This window comes from Oncorhynchus keta, chromosome 35 (genome assembly GCF_023373465.1).
Source record: "Oncorhynchus keta strain PuntledgeMale-10-30-2019 chromosome 35, Oket_V2, whole genome shotgun sequence".
NCBI classification, from domain to species: Eukaryota; Metazoa; Chordata; class Actinopteri; order Salmoniformes; family Salmonidae; genus Oncorhynchus; species Oncorhynchus keta.
In genome coordinates this window covers 79,453,702-79,475,006 of record NC_068455.1, presented here as the reverse complement: position 1 = coordinate 79,475,006, position 21,305 = coordinate 79,453,702, and the positions used below count along the sequence as shown (strand labels likewise).

The following is a 21,305-nucleotide window of genomic DNA, read 5'->3' as shown; positions in this document are numbered from 1 at the left end:
AAATATACACTGGAGTTGGTTACCAAGGAAGACCGTGAATGTTCCTCAGTTGCCGAGTTGCAGTTTTGACTTAAATTTACTTGAAAATCTATGACAAGACCTGAAAATTGCTGTCTAGAAATGATCAACAACCAATTTGACAGAGCTTGAATCATTTTGAAAATAGTAATTGGCAAATAATCTAGGTGTGGAAAGCTCTTAGAGACTTACCCAGAAAGACTCACATCTCTTAGAGACAGAATTACTCACAGCTCTTAGAGACTGAAATACTTACAGCTCTTAGAGACAGAAATACTTACAGCTCTTAGAGACTTACCCAGAAAGACTCACATCTCTTAGAGACAGAAATACTTACAGCTCTTAGAGACTGAAATACTTACAGCTCTTAGAGACAGAAATACTTACAGCTCTTAGAGACAGAAATACTCACAGCTCTTAGAGACTTACCCAGAAAGACTTACAGCTCTTAGAGACAAATACTTACAGCTCTTAGAGACAGAAATACTCACAGCTCTTAGAGACAGAAATACTCACAGCCTTTAGAGACAAATACTTACAGCTCTTAGAGACAGAAATACTTACAGCTCTTAGAGACAGAAATACTCACAGCTCTTAGAGACAAAGACTTACAGCTCTTAGAGACAGAAGGACTTACAGCTCTTAGAGACTTAACCAGAAATACTTCAAGCTCTCAGAGACTTACCCAGAAAGACTCAGAGCTGTAATCACTGCCAAAGGTGCTTCTACAAAGTATTGACTCAGAGGTGTGAATACTTATGTAAATGAAATATTTCAATACATTTGCTAAAATACAAAAAAAATGATGGGGTCATTATGGGGTAGATGGGTGAGAAACATATATATTGAATCAATGTTGGATTATATCTGTAACACAACAAAATGTGGAATAAGTGAAGGGGTCTGAATACTTTCTGAAGGCACTATAGGTAATCAAAATCAAATCAAATGTATTTATATAGCCCTTCGTACATCAGCTGATATCTCAAAGTGCTGTACAGAAACCCGGCCTGAAACCCCAAACAGCAAGCAATGCAGGTGTAGAAGCACGGTGGCTTGGAAAAACTCCCTAGAAAGGCCAAAACTTAGGAAGAAACCTAGAGAGGAACCAGGCTATGTGGGGTGGCCAGTCCTCTTCTGGCTGTGCCGGGTGGAGATTATAACAGAACATGGCCAAGATGTTCAAATGTTCATAAATGACCAGCATGATAATAATAATAAGGCAGAACAGTTGAAACTGGAGCAGCAGCACGGCCAGGTGGACTGGGGACAGCAAGGAGTCATCATGTCAGGTAGTCCTGAGGCATGGTCCTAGGGCTCAGGTCCTCCGAGAGAGAGAAAGAAAGAGAGAAGGAGAGAATTAGAGAGAGCACACTTAAATTCACACAGGACACCGAATAGGACAGGAGAAGTATATAACAAACTGACCCTAGCCCCCCGACACATAAACTACTGCAGCATAAATACTGGAGGCTGAGACAGGAGGGGTCAGGAGACACTGTGGCCCCATCCGAGGACACCCCCGGACAGGGCCACACAGGAAGGATATAACCCCACCCACTTTGCCAAAGCACAGCCCCCACACCACTAGAGGGATATCTTCAACCACCAACTTACCATCCTGAGTACATATATATATATATATATATGACTGGTGATGCTGTCTCTCTGTCTCTGTCTCTGTCTCTGTCTCTCTCTCTTTCTCTCACCCTCTCTCTTCCCCCTCTCTCTCTCTCTCTCTCTCTCTACCCACTCCCTCTCTCTTCCCCCCTCTAGGTTTTATCTGGGCTGAGATTAAGGAGATGTGGGATGGAGGTTTTACAGACTATATACATGACTGGTGGAACCTGATGGACTTTGCTATGAACTCCCTCTACCTGGCTACTATATCACTGAAGATAGTGGCTTATGTTAAGGTAAGATACACACACACACACACATTAACTCCCTCTACCTGGCTACTATATCACTGAAGATAGTGGCTTATGTTAAGGTAAGATACACACACACACACACATGAACTCCCTCTACCTGGCTACTATATCACTGAAGATAGTGACTTATGTTAAGGTAAGATACACACACACACACACACACAAACTCACACACACACGAACTCACACACACACACACACACACACACACACACACACACACACACACACACACACACACACACACACACACACACACACACACACACACACACACACACACACACACACACACACACACACACACACACACACACACACACACACACACACACACACACACACACACACACACACACACACACACACACACACACACACACACTATACGCACCAGTGGATCCTGTTGAGGCTGTAATAGGCATCAAACACATTAAATATGAAAACCACTCCGTTTTATTATGAGCCGTCCTCCCCTCTGCACCTCTACACACACCGGCGCGTGTGTGTGTGTGTGTGTGTGTGTGTGTGTGTGTGTGTGTGTGTGTGTGTGTGTGTGTGTGTGTGTGTGTGTGTGTGTGTGTGTGTGTGTGTGTGTGTGTGTGTGAGTTGTGTGTGTGAGTTTGTGTGTGTCGTGTGTGTGTGTGTGTGTGTGTGTGTGTGTGTGTGTGTGTGTGTGTGTGTGTGTGTGTGTGTGTGTGTGTGTGTGTGTGTGTGTGTGTGTGTGTGTGTGTGTGTGTGTGTGTGTGTGTGTGTGTGTGTGTGTGTGTGTGTGTGTGTGTGTGTGTGTGTGTGTGTGTGTGTGTGTGTGTCTACACACACCGGGAAGGCGTTACCATCGACGGGGCCGTAGTGACACGACCGGAGCCGTAGTGGAGCAGGTTGAGATCTTCAAGTTCCTTGGTGTTCACATCAACAACAAACTACCATGGTTCAAACACACCAAGACAGTCGTGAAGAGGGCAAGACAAAACGCCTATTTCCCCTCTCAGGAGACTGAAAATATTTGTCATGGGTCCTCAGATCCTCAAAAGGTTCTACTGCTGCACCATCGAGAGCGTCCTGATGGGTTGCATCTCCGCCTGGTTAACTATGGCAACTGCTCGGCCTCCGACCGTAAGGCGGTCTCTCTACAGAGGCTAGTGCGAACGGCCCAGTACATCACTGGGGTCAAGCTTCCTGCCACCCAGGACCTCTTTACCAGGGCGGTGTCAGAGGAAGGACCTAAAGATTGTCACCCCGGTCATAGACTGTTCTTTCTGCTACTGCACGGCAAGCGGTACCGGAGCACCAAGTCTAGGTCCAAGAGGCATCTAAACATCTTCTACCCCCAAGACATAAGACTCCTGAACAGCTAATCAAATTGCTACCCAGACTATTTGCATTGCAACTCTCTCTAATTACCTATGCGTTTTAATAACTCTACCTACATGTACATATTACCTCATTTACCTCGACTAACCGATGCCCCCGCACATTGGCTCTATATCGGTATCCCCTGTATATAGCCTCCACATTGGCTCTGTATCGGTATCCCCTGTATATAGCCTCCACACTGACTCAGTACCGGTACCCCCTGTATATAGCCTCCACATTGACTCTGTACCGTAACACCCTGTATATAGTCTCCACATTGACTCTGTACCGTAATACCCCCTGTATATAGCCTCCACATTGACTCTGTACCGTAATACCCTGTATATAGCCTCCACATTGACTCGGTACCGTAACACCCTGTATATAGCCTCCACATTGACTCTGTACCGTAATACCCTGTATATAGCCTCCACATTGACTCTGTACCGTAACACCCTGTATATAGCCTCCACATTGACTCTGTACCGTAATACCCTGTATATAGCCTCCACACTGACTCAGTACCGGTACCCCCTGTATATAGCCTCCACATTGACTCTGTACCAGTACCCCCAGTATATAGCCTCCACATTGACCCTGTACCAGTACACCCAGTATATAGACTCCACATTGACTCTGTACCGTAACACCCTGTATATAGCCTCCACATTGACTCTGTACCGTAACACCCTGTATATAGCCTCCACATTGACTCTGTACCGGTACCCCCTGTATATAGCCTCCACATTGACTCTGTACCGTAACACCCTGTATATAGCCTCCACATTAACTGTACCGGTACCCCCAGTATATAGCCTCCACATTGACCCTGTACCAGTACCCCTGTATATAGCCTCCACATTGACTCTGTACCGTAACACCCTGTATATAGCCTCCACATTGACTCTGTACCGGTACCCCCTGTATATAGCCTCCACATTGACTCTGTACCGTAACACCCTGTATATAGCCTCCACATTGACTCTGTACCGGTACCCCCTGTATATAACCTCCACATTGACTCTGTACCGGTTCCCCCTGTATATAGCCTTCACATTGACTCTGTACCGTAACACCCTGTATATAGCCTCCACTTTGACTCTGTACCGTAACACCCTGTATATAGTCTCCACATTGACTCTGTACCGTAACACCCTGTATATAGTCTCCACATTGACTCTGTACCGGTACACCCTGTATATAGCCTCCACTTTGACTCTGTACCGTAACACCCTGTATATAGTCTCCACATTGACTCTGTACCGTAACACCCTGTATATAGTCTCCACATTGACTCTGTACCGTAACACCCTGTATATAGTCTCCACATTGACTCTGTACCGTAATACCCTGTATATAGCCTTGTAAACTAGCTGCCTGCTGCAGATGGACACTGTGAGGTCTGTCGTAAACTAGCAGCCTGCTGCAGATGGACACTGTGAGGTCTGTTGTAAACTAGCTGCCTGCTGCAGATGGACACTGTGAGGTCTGTTGTAAACTAGCAGATGGACACTGTGAGGTCTGTTGTAAACTAGCAGCCTGCTGCAGATGGACACTGTGAGGTCTGTTGTAAACTAGCAGATGGACACTGTGAGGTCTGTTGTAAACTAGCAGATGGACACTGTGAGGTCTGTTGTAAACTAGCAGCCTGCTGCAGATGGACACTGTGAGGTCTGTTGTAAACTAGCAGCCTGCTGCAGATGGACACTGTGAGGTCTGTTGTAAACTAGCAGATGGACACTGTGAGGTCTGTTGTAAACTAGCAGCCTGCTGCAGATGGACACTGTGAGGTCTGTTGTAAACTAGCAGATGGACACTGTGAGGTCTGTTGTAAACTAGCAGCCTGCTGCAGATGGACACTGTGAGGTCTGTTGTAAACTAGCAGCCTGCTGCAGATGGACACTGTGAGGTCTGTTGTAAACTAGCAGCCTGCTGCAGATGGACACTGTGAGGTCTGTTGTAAACTAGCAGCCTGCTGCAGATGGACACTGTGAGGTCTGTTGTAAACTAGCAGATGGACACTGTGAGGTCTGTTGTAAACTAGCAGCCTGCTGCAGATGGACACTGTGAGGTCTGTTGTAAACTAGCAGCATGCTGCAGATGGACACTGTGAGGTCTGTTATAAACTAGCAGCCTGCTGCAGATGGACCCTGTGAGGTCTGTTGTAAACTAGCAGATGGACACTGTGAGGTCTGTTGTAAACTAGCAGCCTGCTGCAGATGGACACTGTGAGGTCTGTTGTAAACTAGCAGCCTGCTGCAGATGGACACTGTGAGGTCTGTTGTAAACTAGCAGCCTGCTGCAGATGGACACTGTGAGGTCTGTTGTAAACTAGCAGCCTGCTGCAGATGGACACTGTGAGGTCTGTTGTAAACTAGCAGCCTGCTGCAGATGGACACTGTGAGGTCTGTTGTAAACTAGCAGCCTGCTGCAGATGGACACTGTGAGGTCTGTTGTAAACTAGCAGCCTGCTGCAGATGGACACTGTGAGGTCTGTTGTAAACTAGCAGATGGACACTGTGAGGTCTGTTGTAAACTAGCAGCCTGCTGCAGATGGACACTGTGAGGTCTGTTGTAAACTAGCAGATGGACACTGTGAGGTCTGTTGTAAACTAGCAGCCTGCTGCAGATGGACACTGTGAGGTCTGTTGTAAACTAGCAGCCTGCTGCAGATGGACTATGTTAGGTCTGTTGTAAACTAGCAGATGGACACTGTGAGTTCTGTTGTAAACTAGCAGCCTGCTGCAGCTGGACACTGTGAGGTCTGTTGTAAACTAGCAGATGGACACTGTGAGGTCTGTTGTAAACTAGCAGATGGACACTGTGAGGTCTGTTGTAAACTAGCAGATGGACACTGTGAGGTCTGTTGTATTTAGATGTGATTTGATTTGATGCAACATAATCTTTTGAGAAACAGAATAAAGCATTCTCAACGTAAGACACACACACACACACACACACACACACACACACACACACACACACACACACACACACACACACACACACACACACACACACACACACACACACACACACACACACACACACACACACACACACACACACACACACACACACACACACATTACATGTCCATCTGCAGCAGGCAGCTAGTTTTCACAGAACACACCAGCTTGTTGGGTTTGGTGGGAAACCAGAAGTTGATGTTTAGCTCAGGAACATTCATTGTGAAATATTCATTCGTCTTGGGAAGCAGACCGTATAGCCACAGCATGTTTTGTTTTTTTCAATACCGTTGAAACTATTTCTGTAGAGGTTTTTAAAAAAAAAAAAAGTTTGAATATTTGTAGCTATTAAAAAAAAAAAATGTAAATACCAATTTGCGCAATACATTAGGAGCTAAAGCAGATTGTGTTCTTCAGTTCACCTGTCACATTATATTACATTATGATGGTTACCGGTAGTCCTCAGTCACGTGGTGTTTGTTTACAAAGCACACAATGATGGTTACCGGTAGTCCTCAGTCACTTGGTGTTTGTTTACAAAGCACACAATGATGGTTACCGGTAGTCCTCAGTCACGTGGTGTTTGTTTACAAAGCACACAATGATGGTTACCGGTAGTCCTCAGTCACTTGGTGTTTGTTTACAAAGCACACAATGATGGTTACCGGTAGTCCTCAGTCACGTGGTGTTTGTTTACGAAACCATGATGAGTGACTGCAGCCTTGTGAGTCACTGTTGTGGAGCTCCAGGTGATTTAGCTACAGTATGGAGTTCACAACTAAATGTTTTGACAGCTACATAAAAATTATAATAATAATAATAATCTTAGAACTATTACGTTGTCTAAAATTTGCTAAATGCTCTATAGTTGTGCATTTGGTTTGCTAATTTAATAGGTCTTTATCTAGCTAAGTGGTTGGCTTCTTACAAAATATCAAGCTTCTCTTGGTATCAGCAGAGAATCCCCTGGTGGATCAAGAGCCTTGATGTCTAATATGTGTTTTGTGTATGTAACAAACTGTGAGTAGCAAACTGTGAGTAGCAAACTGTGAGTAACAAACTGTTAGTAGCAAACTGTTAGTAGCAAACTTTGAGTAGCAAACTGTGAGTAGCAAACTGTGAGTAGCAAACTGTTAGTAGCAAACTGTGAGTAACAAACTGTGAGTAGCAAACTGTGAGTAGCAAACTGTGAGTAGCAAACTGTTAGTAGCAAACTGTGAGTAGCAAACTGTGAGTAACAAACTGTTAGTAGCAAACTGTGAGTAGCAAACTGTGAGTAACAAACTGTTAGTAGCAAACTGTGAGTAGCAAACTGTGAGTAGCAAATTGTGAGTAGCAAACTGTGAGCAGCAAACTGTTAGTAGCAAACTGTGAGTAGCAAATTGTGAGTAGCAAACTGTGAGCAGCAAACTGTTAGTAGCAGACTGAGTAGAAAACTGTGAGTAGCAAACTGTGAGTAACAAACTGTTAGCAAACTGTGAGTAGCAAACTGTGAGTAGCAAACTGTGAGTAGCAAACTGTGAGTAACAAACTGTGAGTAGCAAATTGTGAGTAGCAAACTGTGAGCAGCAAACTGTTAGTAGCAGACTGTGAGTAGAAAACTGTGAGTAGCAAACTGTGAGTAACAAACTGTTAGCAAACTGTGAGTAGCAAACTGTGAGTAGCAAACTGTGAGTAGCAAACTGTTAGTAAACTGTGAGTAGCAAACTGTGAGTAGCAAACTGTTAGTAAACTGTGAGTAGCAAACTGTGAGTAACAAACTGTTAGTAACAAACTGTTAGTAGCAAACTGTGAGTAGCAAACTGTTAGTAGCAAACGATTAGTAGCAAACTGTGAGTAGCAAACTGTGAGTAGCAAACTGTGAGTAGCAAACTGTTAGTAGCAAACTGTGAGTAGCAAACTGTTAGTAGCAAACGGTTAGTAGCAAACTGTTAGTAGCAAACTGTGAGTAGCAAACTGTGAGTGACAAACTGTGAGTAGCAAACTGTGAGTAGCAAACTGTTAGTAGCAAAATGTGAGTAACAAACTGTTAGTAGCAAACTGTTAGTAGCAAACTGTGAGTAACAAACTGTGAGTAGCAAACTGTGAGTAGGAAACTGTGAGTAGCAAACTGTTAGTAGCAAACTGTGAGTAGCAAACTGTGAGTAACAAACTGTTAGTAGCAAACTGTGAGTAGCAAACTGTGAGTAACAAACTGTTAGTAGCAAACTGTGAGTAGCAAACTGTGAGTAGCAAATTGTGAGTAGCAAACTGTGAGCAGCAAACTGTTAGTAGCAAACTGTGAGTAGCAAATTGTGAGTAGCAAACTGTGAGCAGCAAACTGTTAGTAGCAGACTGAGTAGAAAACTGTGAGTAGCAAACTGTGAGTAACAAACTGTTAGCAAACTGTGAGTAGCAAACTGTGAGTAACAAACTGTTAGTAGCAAACTGTTAGTAGCAAACTTTGAGTAGCAAACTGTGAGTAGCAAACTGTGAGTAGCAAACTGTTCCTAGCAAACTGTGAGTAACAAACTGTGAGTAGCAAACTGTGAGTAGCAAACTGTGAGTAGCAAACTGTTAGTAGCAAACTGTGAGTAGCAAACTGTGAGTAACAAACTGTTAGTAGCAAACTGTGAGTAGCAAACTGTGAGTAACAAACTGTTAGTAGCAAACTGTGAGTAGCAAACTGTGAGTAGCAAATTGTGAGTAGCAAACTGTGAGCAGCAAACTGTTAGTAGCAAACTGTGAGTAGCAAATTGTGAGTAGCAAAATGTGAGCAGCAAACTGTTAGTAGCAGACTGAGTAGAAAACTGTGAGTAGCAAACTGTGAGTAACAAACTGTTAGCAAACTGTGAGTAGCAAACTGTGAGTAGCAAACTGTGAGTAGCAAACTGTGAGTAGCAAACTGTGAGTAACAAACTGTGAGTAGCAAATTGTGAGTAGCAAACTGTGAGCAGCAAACTGTTAGTAGCAGACTGTGAGTAGAAAACTGTGAGTAGCAAACTGTGAGTAACAAACTGTTAGCAAACTGTGAGTAGCAAACTGTGAGTAGCAAACTGTGAGTAGCAAACTGTTAGTAAACTGTGAGTAGCAAACTGTGAGTAGCAAACTGTTAGTAAACTGTGAGTAGCAAACTGTTAGTAACAAACTGTTAGTAACAAACTGTTAGTAGCAAACTGTGAGTAGCAAACTGTTAGTAGCAAACGGTTAGTAGCAAACTGTGAGTAGCAAACTGTGAGTAGCAAACTGTGAGTAGCAAACTGTTAGTAGCAAACTGTGAGTAGCAAACTGTTAGTAGCAAACGGTTAGTAGCAAACTGTTAGTAGCAAACTGTGAGTAGCAAACTGTGAGTGACAAACTGTGAGTAGCAAACTGTGAGTAGCAAACTGTTAGTAGCAAACTGTGAGTAACAAACTGTTAGTAGCAAACTGTTAGTAGCAAACTGTGAGTAGCAAACTGTTAGTAGCAAACTGTGAGTGACAAACTGTGAGTAGCAAACTGTGAGTAGCAAACTGTGAGTAGCAAACTGTGAATATAAAACTGTGAGTAACAAACTGTTAGCAAACTGTAAGTAGCAAACTGTGAGTAGCAAACTGTGAGTAACAAACTGTTAGTAGCAAACTGTGAGTAACAAACTGTGAGTAGCAAACTGTGAGTAGCAAACTGTGAGTAGCAAACTGTTAGTAGCAAACTGTGAGGAGCAAACTGTGAGTAGCAAACTGTTAGTAGCAAACTGTGAGTAGCAAACGGTTAGTAGCAAACTGTGAGTAGCAAACTGTGAGTAGCATTTTTGACTTTGTTGTATAACTTTATGAGCTGCGATGTCTGTCCTGCAAATAGTTTGTCAGAGCCGATATAAAATGTTCGCAATGTGCAATTAGCTAGTATTCACTTTGGGTTTTTACATGGACTTGTTAGCAATGCTAACCTTCGTATTACAGCGGCTCAGTGGGAAAATAGTTCCCCTTGTGTACAGTGCCCGTGTTACCGAATTTCCCAGGATGGCACAAGGTACTGTATGACCTTCTGGAAGTTATGGCAATCTGGATACTACCCAAGCTTAATATTTATCATTTGAACATCCTGGAACATTCTGGAACATTGACTTGAACATTCTAGAACATTAAGTTGAACATTGCGATGAATATTCAGGGTTGGCAGACATCAAGTTGGGATTCTGTCAAAAGCTGAAAGTGGGTAGTTGTGAGTGCTTGCATAATGTGTGTGTGTGTGTGTGTGAGAGAGCGAGAGAGAGAGAGAGAGAGAGAGAGAGAGAGAGAGAGAGAGAGAGAGAGAGAGAGAGAGAGAGAGAGAGAGAGGGGAGAGAGAGAAAGAGTGTGTGTGTGTGAGAGAGAGAGAGAGAGAGAGAGAGAGAGAGAGAGAGAGAGAGAGAGAGAGAGAGAGGGGAGAAAGAGAGAGAAAGAGTGAAAGAGAGAGAGAGAGAGAGAGAGAGAGAGAGAGAGAGAGAGAGAGAGAGAGAGAGAGAGGACAAGAGAAGACAGGCTATGTGCTCACTGCCCACAAAATGAGGTGGAAACTGAGCTGCACTTCCTAACCTCCTGCCCAATGTATGACCATATTAGAGAGACATATTTCCCCCAGATTACACAGATCCACAAAGAATTCGAAAACAAACCCAATTTTGAAAAACTCCCATATCTACTGGGTGAAATTCCACAGTGTGCCATCACAGCAGCAAGATTTGTGACCTGTTGCCACGAGAAAAGGGCAACCAGTGAAGAACAAACACCATTGTAAATACAACCCATATTTATGCTTATTCATTTTATCTTGTGTCCTTTAACTATTTGTACATTGTATATATATATATATAATATGACATTTGTAATGTCTTTACTGTTTTGAAACTTCTGTATGTGTAATGTTTACTGTTAATTTTTGTTGTTTTTCACTTTATATATTCACTTTGTATGTTGTCTACCTCACTTGCTTTGGCAATGTTAACACATGTTTCCCATGCCAATAAAGCCCTTGAATTGAAATTGAATTGAATTGAATTGAGAGGGGAGAGAGAGAAAGAGTGTGTGTGTGTGTGAGAGAGAGAGAGAGAGAGAGAGGGAGAGAGAGAGAGAGAGAGAGAGAGAGAGAGAGAGAGAGAGAAGAGAGAGGAGAGAGAGAGAGAGAGAGAGAGAGAGAGAGAGAGAGAGAGAGAGAGAGAGAGAGAGAGAGAGAGAGAGAGAGAGAGAGAGAGAGAGAGAGAGAGAGAGAGAGAGAGAGAGAGAGAGAGAGAGAGAGAGAGAGAGTGAGAGAGAGAGAGAGAGAGAGAGAGAGAGAGAGAGAGAGAGAGAGAGAGAGAGAGAGAGAGAGAGAGAGAGAGAGAGAGAGAGAGAGAGAGAGAGAGAGAGAGAGAGAGAGAGAGAGAGAGAGAGAGAGAGAGAGAGAGAGAGAGAGAGAGAGAGAGAGAGAGAGAGAGAGAGAGAAAGAGGGAGTGAGAGAGAGAGAGAGAGAGAGAGAGAGAGAGAGAGAGAGAGAGAGAGAGAGAGAGAGAGAGAGAGAGAGAGAGAGAGAGAGAGAGAGAGAGAGAGAGAGAGAGAGAGAGAGAGAGAGAGAGAGTAGCAGCAGATGGATTCCTGTGATACTGGCCAAGAAGCTGAATATAGAATGGATGGTATCCATGACAGTTTTGAACTTTGATGTTCTATGTTCTAAATCCATCCACATCTTTCTCTCCCTTTCTACCGTCCTCTCTCTATCTCTCTCTTTACCTTCCTCTCTCTATCTCTATACCATCCTCTCTCTATCTCTCTACCTTCCTCTCTCCATCTCTCTACCGTCCTCTCTCTATCTCTCAACCTTCCTCTCTCTATCTCTCTACCTTCCTCTCTCTCTCTTTCTCTCTCTACCTTCCTCTCGCTCTCTATCTCTCTCTACCTTCCTCTCGCTCTCTATCTCTCTCTACCTTCCTCTCGCTCTCTATCTCTCTCTACATCTCTCTCTACCTTCCTCTCACTCTCTCTCTATCTCTCTCTACCTTCCTCTCTCTATCTCTCTCTACCTTCCTCTCACTCTATCTCTCTACCTTCCTCTCACTCTCTTTCTACCTTCCTCTCACTCTATCTCTACCTTCCTCTCGCTCTATCTCTACCTTCCTCTCGCTCTCTCTCTACCTTCCTCTTTCTCTCTCTTTCTCCTCTCTCTCTCTCTCTCTCTCTCTCTCTCTCTCTCTCTCTCTCTCTCTCTCTCTCTCTCTCTCTCTCTCTCTCTCTCTCTCTCTCTCTCTCTCTCTCTCTCTCTCTACCTTCCTCACCTTCCCTCAATCTCTCTCTCAACCGTCCTCTCTATCTCTCTCTACCTTCCTCTCGCTCTCTATCTCTCTCTACCTTCCTCTCTCTATCTCTCTCTTTACCTTCCCCTCTCTATCTCTCTACCGTCCTCTCACTCTCTCTCTACCTTCCTCTCTCTATCTCTCTCTAACTTCCTCTCACTCTCTCTCTATCTCTCTCTACCTTCCTCTCTCTATCTCTCTACCTTCCTCTCTCTATCTCTCTCTACCTTCCTCTCACTCTATCTCTCTACCTTCCTCTCACTCTCTCTCTACCTTCCTCTCACTCTATCTCTACCTTCCTCTCGCTCTCTCTCTACCTTCCTCTCACTCTATCTCTCTACCTTCCTCTCGCTCTCTCTCTACCTTCCTCTCTCTCTCTCTCTACCTTCCTCTCACTCTCTCTCTACCTTCCTCTCACTCTCTCTCTATCTCCCTCTACCTTCCTCTCTCTATCTCTCTACCTTCCTCTCTCTATCTCTCTCTACTTTCCTCTCACTCTATCTCTCTACCTTCCTCTCACTCTCTCTCTACCTTCCTCTCACTCTATCTCTACCTTCCTCTCGCTCTATCTCTACCTTCCTCTCTCTCTCTCTCTCTCTCTCTCTCTCTCTCTCTCTCTCTCTCTCCACCTTCCTCTCACACTCTCTCTACCTTCCTCTCACTCTATCTCTCTCTCTCTCTCTCTCTCTCTCTCTCTCTCTCTCTCTCTCTCTCTCTCTCTCTACCTTCCTCTCTCATTCTCTCTCTACCTTCCTCTCGCTCTCTATCTCTCTCTCTCTGCATACCCCCTCCCTCTATCTCTCTTTACATACTCCACTCTCTACACCCCCCCCGCCTCTCTCTCCGTAGTACAACTCCTCCCGTCCTAGAGAAGAGTGGGAGATGTGGCACCCTACCCTGATAGCAGAAGCATTGTTTGCTATAGCTAATATCTTCAGTTCTCTACGACTCATCTCCCTGTTCACAGCCAACTCCCACCTGGGACCTCTACAGATCTCACTGGGAAGGATGCTGCTGGACATACTCAAGTTCCTCTTTATCTACTGTCTGGTGAGACACACACACACACACACACACACACACACACACACACACACACACACACACACACACACACACACACACACACACACACACACACACACACACACACACACACACACACACACACACACACACCTTCTCTCACACACACACACACACCTCAAACTATCGACTAAATTGTTATGAGGGCCAATAGACATGAAATGACTAGACATAACAGGAACAGGGTGTAGCATTTGGAACAGGGTGTAGCATTTGGAACAGGGTGTAGCATTTGGAACAGGGTGTATCATTAGGAACAGGGTGTATCATTTGGAACAGGGTGTAGCATTTGGAACAGGGTGTATCATTTGGAACAGGGTGTAGCATTTGGAAAAGGGTGTATCATTAGGAACAGGGTGTAGCATTTGGACAGGGTGTAGCATTTGGAAAAGGGTGTATCATTAGGAACAGGGTGTATCATTTGGAACAGGGTGTAGCATTTGGAACAAGGTGTATCATTAGGAACAGGGTGTAACATTTGGAACAGGGTGTATCATTAGGAACAGGGTGTAGCATTTGGAACAGGGTGTATCATTAGGAACAGGGTGTATCATTTGGAACAGGGTGTATCATTTGGAACAGGGTGTATCATTTGGAACAGGGTGTATCATTTGGAAAAGGGTGTAGCATTTGGAACAGGGTGTATCATTTGGAACAGGGTGTATCATTTGGAACAGGGTGTATCATTTGGAACAAGGTGTATCATTTGGAACAAGGTGTAGCATTTGGAACAAGGTGAAAGAAATAACTCAACTAATTTATAATCGCTGTATCTGCTAGGTCCTGCTAGCTAACGTCTAATCGCTGTATCTGCTCGGTCCTGCAAGCTAACGTCTAATCGTTGTATCTGCTAGGTCCTGCTAGCTAATGTCTAATCGCTGTATCTGCTAGGTCCTGCTAGCTAACGTCTAATCACTGTATCTGCTCGGTCCTGCTAGCTAACGTCTAATCACTGTATCTGCTAGGTCCTGCTAGCTAACGTCTAATCGTTGTATCTGCTAGGTCCTGCTAGCTAACGTCTAATCGTTGTATCTGCTAGGTCCTGCTAGCTAACGTCTAATCGCTGTATCTGCTAGGTCCTGCTAGCTAACGTCTAATCGCTGTATCTGCTAGGTCCTGCTAGCTAACGTCTAATCACTGTATCTGCTAGGTCCTGCTAGCTAACGTCTAATCACTGTATCTGCTAGGTCCTGCTAGCTAACGTCTAATCGTTGTATCTGCTAGGTCCTGCTAGCTAACGTCTAATCACTGTACCTGCTAGGTCCTGCTAGCTAACGTCTAATCACTGTATCTGCTAGGTCCTGCTAGCTAACGTCTAATCGCTGTATCTGCTCGGTCCTGCTAGCTAACGTCTAATCACTGTATCTGCTCGGTCCTGCTAGCTAACGTCTAATCGCTGTATCTGCTAGGTCCTGCTAGCTAACGTCTAATCGCTGTATCTGCTCGGTCCTGCTAGCTAACGTCTAATCGTTGTATCTGCTAGGTCCTGCTAGCTAACGTCTAATCGCTGTATCTGCTAGGTCCTGCTAGCTAACGTCTAATCACTGTATCTGCTAGGTTCTGCTAGCTAACGTCTAATCGTTGTATCTGCTAGGTCCTGCTAGCTAACGTCTAATCGCTGTATCTGCTAGGTCCTGCTAGCTAACGTCTAATCGCTGTATCTGCAAGGTCCTGCTAGCTAACGTCTAATCGTTGTATCTGCTAGGTCCTGCTAGCTAACGTCTAATCGTTGTATCTGCTAGGTCCTGCTAGCTAACGTCTAATCACTGTATCTGCTAGGTCCTGCTAGCTAACGTCTAATCGTTGTATCTGCTAGGTCCTGCTAGCTAATGTCTAATCGCTGTATCTGCTAGGTTCTGCTAGCTAACGTCTAATCGTTGTATCTGCCAGGTCCTGCTAGCTAACGTCTAATCGTTGTATCTGCTAGGTCCTGCTAGCTAACGTCTAATCGCTGTATCTGCTAGGTCCTGCTGGCTAACGTCTAATCACTGTATCTGCTAGGTCCTGCTAGCTAACGTCTAATCGTTGTATCTGCTAGGTCCTGCTGGCTAACGTCTAATCACTGTATCTGCTAGGTCCTGCTAGCTAACGTCTAATCACTGTATCTGCTAGGTCCTGCTAGCTAACGTCTAATCACTGTATCTGCTAGGTCCTGCTAGCTAATGTCTAATCGCTGTATCTGCTAGGTCCTGCTGGCTAACGTCTAATCACTGTATCTGCTAGGTCCTGCTAGCTAACGTCTAATCACTGTATCTGCTAGGTCCTGCTGGCTAACGTCTAATCACTGTATCTGCTCGGTCCTGCTAGCTAACGTCTAATCACTGTATCTGCTAGGTCCTGCTAGCTAACGTCTAATCGCTGTATCTGCTAGGTCCTGCTAGCTAACGTCTAATCACTGTACCTGCTAGGTCCTGCTAGCTAACGTCTAATCACTGTATCTGCTAGGTCCTGCTAGCTAACGTCTAATCGCTGTATCTGCTCGGTCCTGCTAGCTAACGTCTAATCACTGTATCTGCTCGGTCCTGCTAGCTAACGTCTAATCACTGTATCTGCTAGGTCCTGCTAGCTAACGTCTAATCGCTGTATCTGCTCGGTCCTGCTAGCTAACGTCTAATCGCTGTATCTGCTAGGTCCTGCTAGCTAACGTCTAATCGCTGTATCTGCTCGGTCCTGCTAGCTAACGTCTAATCACTGTATCTGCTAGGTCCTGCTAGCTAACGTCTAATCACTGTATCTGCTAGGTCCTGCTAGCTAATGTCTAATCGTTGTATCTGCTAGGTCCTGCTAGCTAACGTCTAATCACTGTATCTGCTAGGTCCTGCTAGCTAACGTCTAATCGTTGTATCTGCTCGGTCCTGCTAGCTAACGTCTAATCACTGTATCTGCTAGGTCCTGCTAGCTAACGTCTAATCGCTGTATCTGCTAGGTCCTGCTAGCTAACGTCTAATCGCTGTATCTGCTCGGTCCTGCTAGCTAACGTCTAATCGCTGTATCTGCTCGGTCCTGCTAGCTAACGTCTAATCACTGTATCTGCTAGGTCCTGCTAGCTAACGTCTAATCGTTGTATCTGCTCGGTCCTGCTAGCTAACGTCTAATCACTGTATCTGCTAGGTTCTGCTAGCTAACGTCTAATCGTTGTATCTGCTAGGTCCTGCTAGCTAACGTCTAATCGCTGTATCTGCTAGGTCCTGCTAGCTAACGTCTAATCGTTGTATCTGCTCGGTCCTGCTAGCTAACGTCTAATCACTGTATCTGCTAGGTTCTGCTAGCTAACGTCTAATCGTTGTATCTGCTAGGTCCTGCTAGCTAACGTCTAATCACTGTATCTGCTAGGTCCTGCTAGCTAACGTCTAATCGCTGTATCTGCTAGGTCCTGCTAGCTAACGTCTAATCGCTGTATCTGCTAGGTTCTGCTAGCTAACGTCTAATCGTTGTATCTGCTAGGTCCTGCTAGCTAATGTCTAATCGCTGTATCTGCTAGGTCCTGCTAGCTAACGTCTAATCGCTGTATCTGCTAGGTCCTGCTAGCTAACGTCTAATCACTGTATCTGCTAGGTTCTGCTAGCTAACGTCTAATCACTGTATCTGCTAGGTCCTGCTGGCTAACGTTTAATCACTGTATCTGCTAGGTCCTGCTAGCTAACGTCTAATCACTGTATCTGCTAGGTCCTGCTGGCTAACGTCTAATCGTTGTATCTGCTAGGTCCTGCTGGCTAACGTCTAATCGCTGTATCTGCTCGGTCCTGCTAGCTAACGTCTAATCGTTGTATCTGCTAGGTCCTGCTAGCTAACGTCTAATCGTTGTATCTGCTAGGTCCTGCTAGCTAACGTCTAATCGCTGTATCTGCTCGGTCCTGCTAGCTAACGTCTAATCACTGTATCTGCTAGGTCCTGCTAGCTAACGTCTAATCACTGTATCTGCTAGGTCCTGCTAGCTAACATCTAATCGTTGTATCTGCTAGGTCCTGCTAGCTAACGTCTAATCACTGTACCTGCTAGGTCCTGCTGGCGTTCGCCAACGGTCTGAATCAGCTGTATTTCTACTACGAGACCAACGCCTCAGATGAACCCAACAACTGCAAGGGCATCCGCTGTGAGAAACAGAATAACGCTTTCTCAACGTAAGAGACACACACACACACGCACGCGCACACACACACACACACACACACACACACACACACACACACACACACACACACACACACACACACACACACACACACACACACATACACACACACACATACGCGCACACACACACCCGCATGCACGCGCGCGCACACACACACACACACACACACACACACACACTGTAGCTCAGTTGGTATAGCATGGCGCTTGTAACGCCAGGGTAGTGGGTTCGATCCCGGGACCACCCATACGTAGAATGTATGCACACATGACTGTAAGTCGCTTTGGATAAAAGCGTCTGATAAATGGCATATATTACACACACACACACACACACACACACACCCGCACGCACGCACGCACACACACACACACACACACACACACACACACACACACACACACACACACACACACACACACACACACACACACACACACACACACACACACACACACACACACACACATACGCGCACACACACACCTGCATGCACGCGCGCGCACACACACACACACATACACACACACACACACATACACACACACACACACACAAATATGTGCGTCCCAATAACCTTTCCTTTCTCCCAAAGTGTGCACTTGTTCTCTTCCCTTCGTGGATTTGAAAAGTCCCTCTAGCTTTGTGGGGAGTAGTGAATGAGTGAACACTTCAGGAGGAAGGAGAGATTATTGGGACGCACCAACAGGCTGTGCTCCAGTGGTCTTGCTGAGAGGGGCAGTGTCCCAGCCAAGTCAACAGAGTTGGTGTTTGTTCTTGGTGATGATGTTATTGATTGTAATCTGTCAATACGTATAGAGACAAACTCGATGGCACACATTATGCAAAATAACACTTATCAGACACATCTGTTATGAATATTAATGAGCAAGGACACACACACACACACACACACACACACACACACACACACACACACACACACACACACACACACACACACACACACACACATACTCTCTCTCTCCCCCCTCTCTCGCTTTGTCTCTCTATCTTTCTCACCCTCTCTCTCTCTCTCTCTCTCTCTCTCTCTCTCTCTCTCTCTCTCTCTCTCTCTCTCTCTCTCTCTCTCGCTCTCGCTCTCGCTCTCGCGCTCACTCTCGCTCTCCCTCTCTCTCTCACGCTCTCTCTCTCTCCTTCTCTCTCTCTCTCTCTCTCTCTCTCTCTCTCTCTCTCTCTCTCTCTCTCTCTCTCTCTCTCTCTCTCTCTCTCTCTCTCTCTCTCTCTCTCTTACACACACTCCTCTCCTCTCAGATGATTCAAGATGGCACACACTTAGCTAGAGAGTGATTTGACAGACCTGCAATAACAGTTTATAAATCGGTTTATTGAAGAGAGAGATTTACCTGGCCTTAATTTATGAAGAGTGGGAGGAGAGGAGGAGAGGAGGAGATGACAGAGGAGGAGGGAGGAGAGGAGGAGATGACAGAGGAGGAGGGAGGAGAGGAGGAGATGACAGAGGAGGAGGGAGGAGAGGAGGAGATGACAGAGGAGGAGGGAGGAGAGGAGGAGATGACAGAGGAGGAGGGAGGAGAGGAGGAGATGACAGAGGAGGAGGGAGGAGAGGAGGAGATGACAGAGGAGGAAGGAGGAGAGGAGGAGATGACAGAGGAGGAAGGAGGAGAGGAGGAGATGACAGAGGAGGAGGGAGGAGAGGAGGAGATGACAGAGGAGGAGGGAGGAGAGGAGGAGATGACAGAGGAGGAGGGAGGAGAGGAGGAGATGACAGAGGAGGAGGGAGGAGAGGAGGAGATGACAGAGGAGGAGAGGAGGAGAGGAGGAGATGACAGAGGAGGAAGGAGGAGAGGAGGAGATGACAGAGGAGGAGGGAGGAGAGGAGGAGATGACAGAGGAGGAGAGGAGGAGAGGAGGAGATGACAGAGGAGGAGAGGAGGAGATGACAGAGGAGGAAGGAGGAGAGGAGGAGATGACAGAGGAGGAAGGAGGAGAGGAGGAGATGACAGAGGAGGAAGGAGGAGAGGAGGGGAGGAGCAGAGGAGGAGGGAGGAGAGGAGGAGATGACAGAGGAGGAAGGAGGAGAGGAGGAGATGAGAGAGGAGGAGGGAGGAGAGGAGGAGATGACAGAGGAGGAGGGAGGAGAGGAGGAGATGACAGAGGAGGAGAGGAGGAGAGGAGGAGATGACAATGTATGCCTTCTTTTAATATTAAATATTAAATACAATTAATTATATTTACACTGAGTGTTCAAAACATTATATTTCCTTCCAATTTATACCTTCTTTTTAATATAAAATATTAAATACAATTAATTATATTTACACTGAGTGTTCAAAACATTATATTTCCTTCCAATTTATACCTTCTTTTTAACATAAAATATTAAATACAATTAATTATATTTACACTGAGTGTTCAAAACATTAGGAACTCTCTTTCCCATGACACAGACTGACCAGGTGAATCCAGGTGAATCCAGGTGAATCCAGGTGAATCCAGGTGAATCCAGGTGAAAGCTATGGTCCCTTATTGATGTCACTAGTTAAATCCACTTCCATCAGCGTAGATCATGGATGCAGGGCCTGGCCCCCCCTTACGAAGGCCCTGCCTCCCCTTACGAAGGCCCTGGCCCCCCTTACGAAGGCCCTGGCCCCCTTACGAAGGCCCTGGCCCACCTTACGAAGGCCCTGGCCCCCTTACGAAGGCCCTGGCCCCCTTACGAAGGCCCTGGCCCCCCTTACGAAGGCCCTGGCCCCCCTTACGAAGGCCCTGGCCCCCTTACGAAGGCCCTGGCCCCCTTACGAAGGCCCTGGCCCCCCTTACGAAGGCCCTGGCCCCCTTACGAAGGCCCTGGCCCCCCTTACGAAGGCCCTGGCCCCCTTACGAAGGCCCTGGCCCCCCTTACGAAGGCCCTGGCCCCCTTACGAAGGCCCTGGCCCCCCTTACGAAGGCCCTGGCCCCCCTTACGAAGGCCCTGGCCCCCTTACGAAGGCCCTGGCCCCCCTTACGAAGGCCCTGGTCCCCCTTACGAAGGCCCTGGGCCCCCTTACGAAGGCCCAGGAATCAGTCCTTCTCACCCCAAAAAATAAATAAATATTAATAAAAATAGCAAACTCAGTTGTAAGTCAGAATAGTAAAATACCAAATTGTACAACTTAAACATGCGGTTGTGCATCATCAGTCTTTCTCTTGTTATGTCAGTCACTCAATTAGCCCATGTCACCTACCATTTTGTTGATTGCTAAATTAGTTTAGCGGCCTGTCTAAACGTGTCGTCATGGTAAAATGACCGGCTGGTGGGGGCACCCATGGATTTTTGTTAGTCAGTGTCACTCAGATGTCACATTAAAACTTCCAACCATTCTCCTCGGGCTCTGTGGAAAAAATGTGTAGAATTGCAGCAAACTTGCTTTAACTTCTTATGGCTGCAGGGGCAGTATTGAGTAGCTTGGATGAAAGATGAACAGAGGTGCCCAGAGTAAACGGCCTGCTCCTCAGTCATAGTTGTTAATATTTGCATAGTATTATTAGTATTGGATAGAAAACACTCTGAAGTTTCTAAA

At 45.8% G+C, this 21,305-nt stretch overlaps 1 protein-coding gene across 1 annotated transcript in view; it reads left to right on the top strand.

Annotated features, from left to right (window-relative positions):
* LOC127915540 (short transient receptor potential channel 5-like) overlaps positions 1-21,305 on the top strand; it is a 138,578-nt gene that overhangs the window by 99,033 nt on the left and 18,240 nt on the right. Inside the window, exons 10-12 of the mRNA XM_052495715.1 lie at positions 1,795-1,934; positions 13,392-13,592; positions 17,628-17,749. Coding sequence (XP_052351675.1) covers positions 1,795-1,934; positions 13,392-13,592; positions 17,628-17,749 — 463 coding nt within the window. The remainder of the gene's footprint in view (positions 1-1,794; positions 1,935-13,391; positions 13,593-17,627; positions 17,750-21,305) is intronic.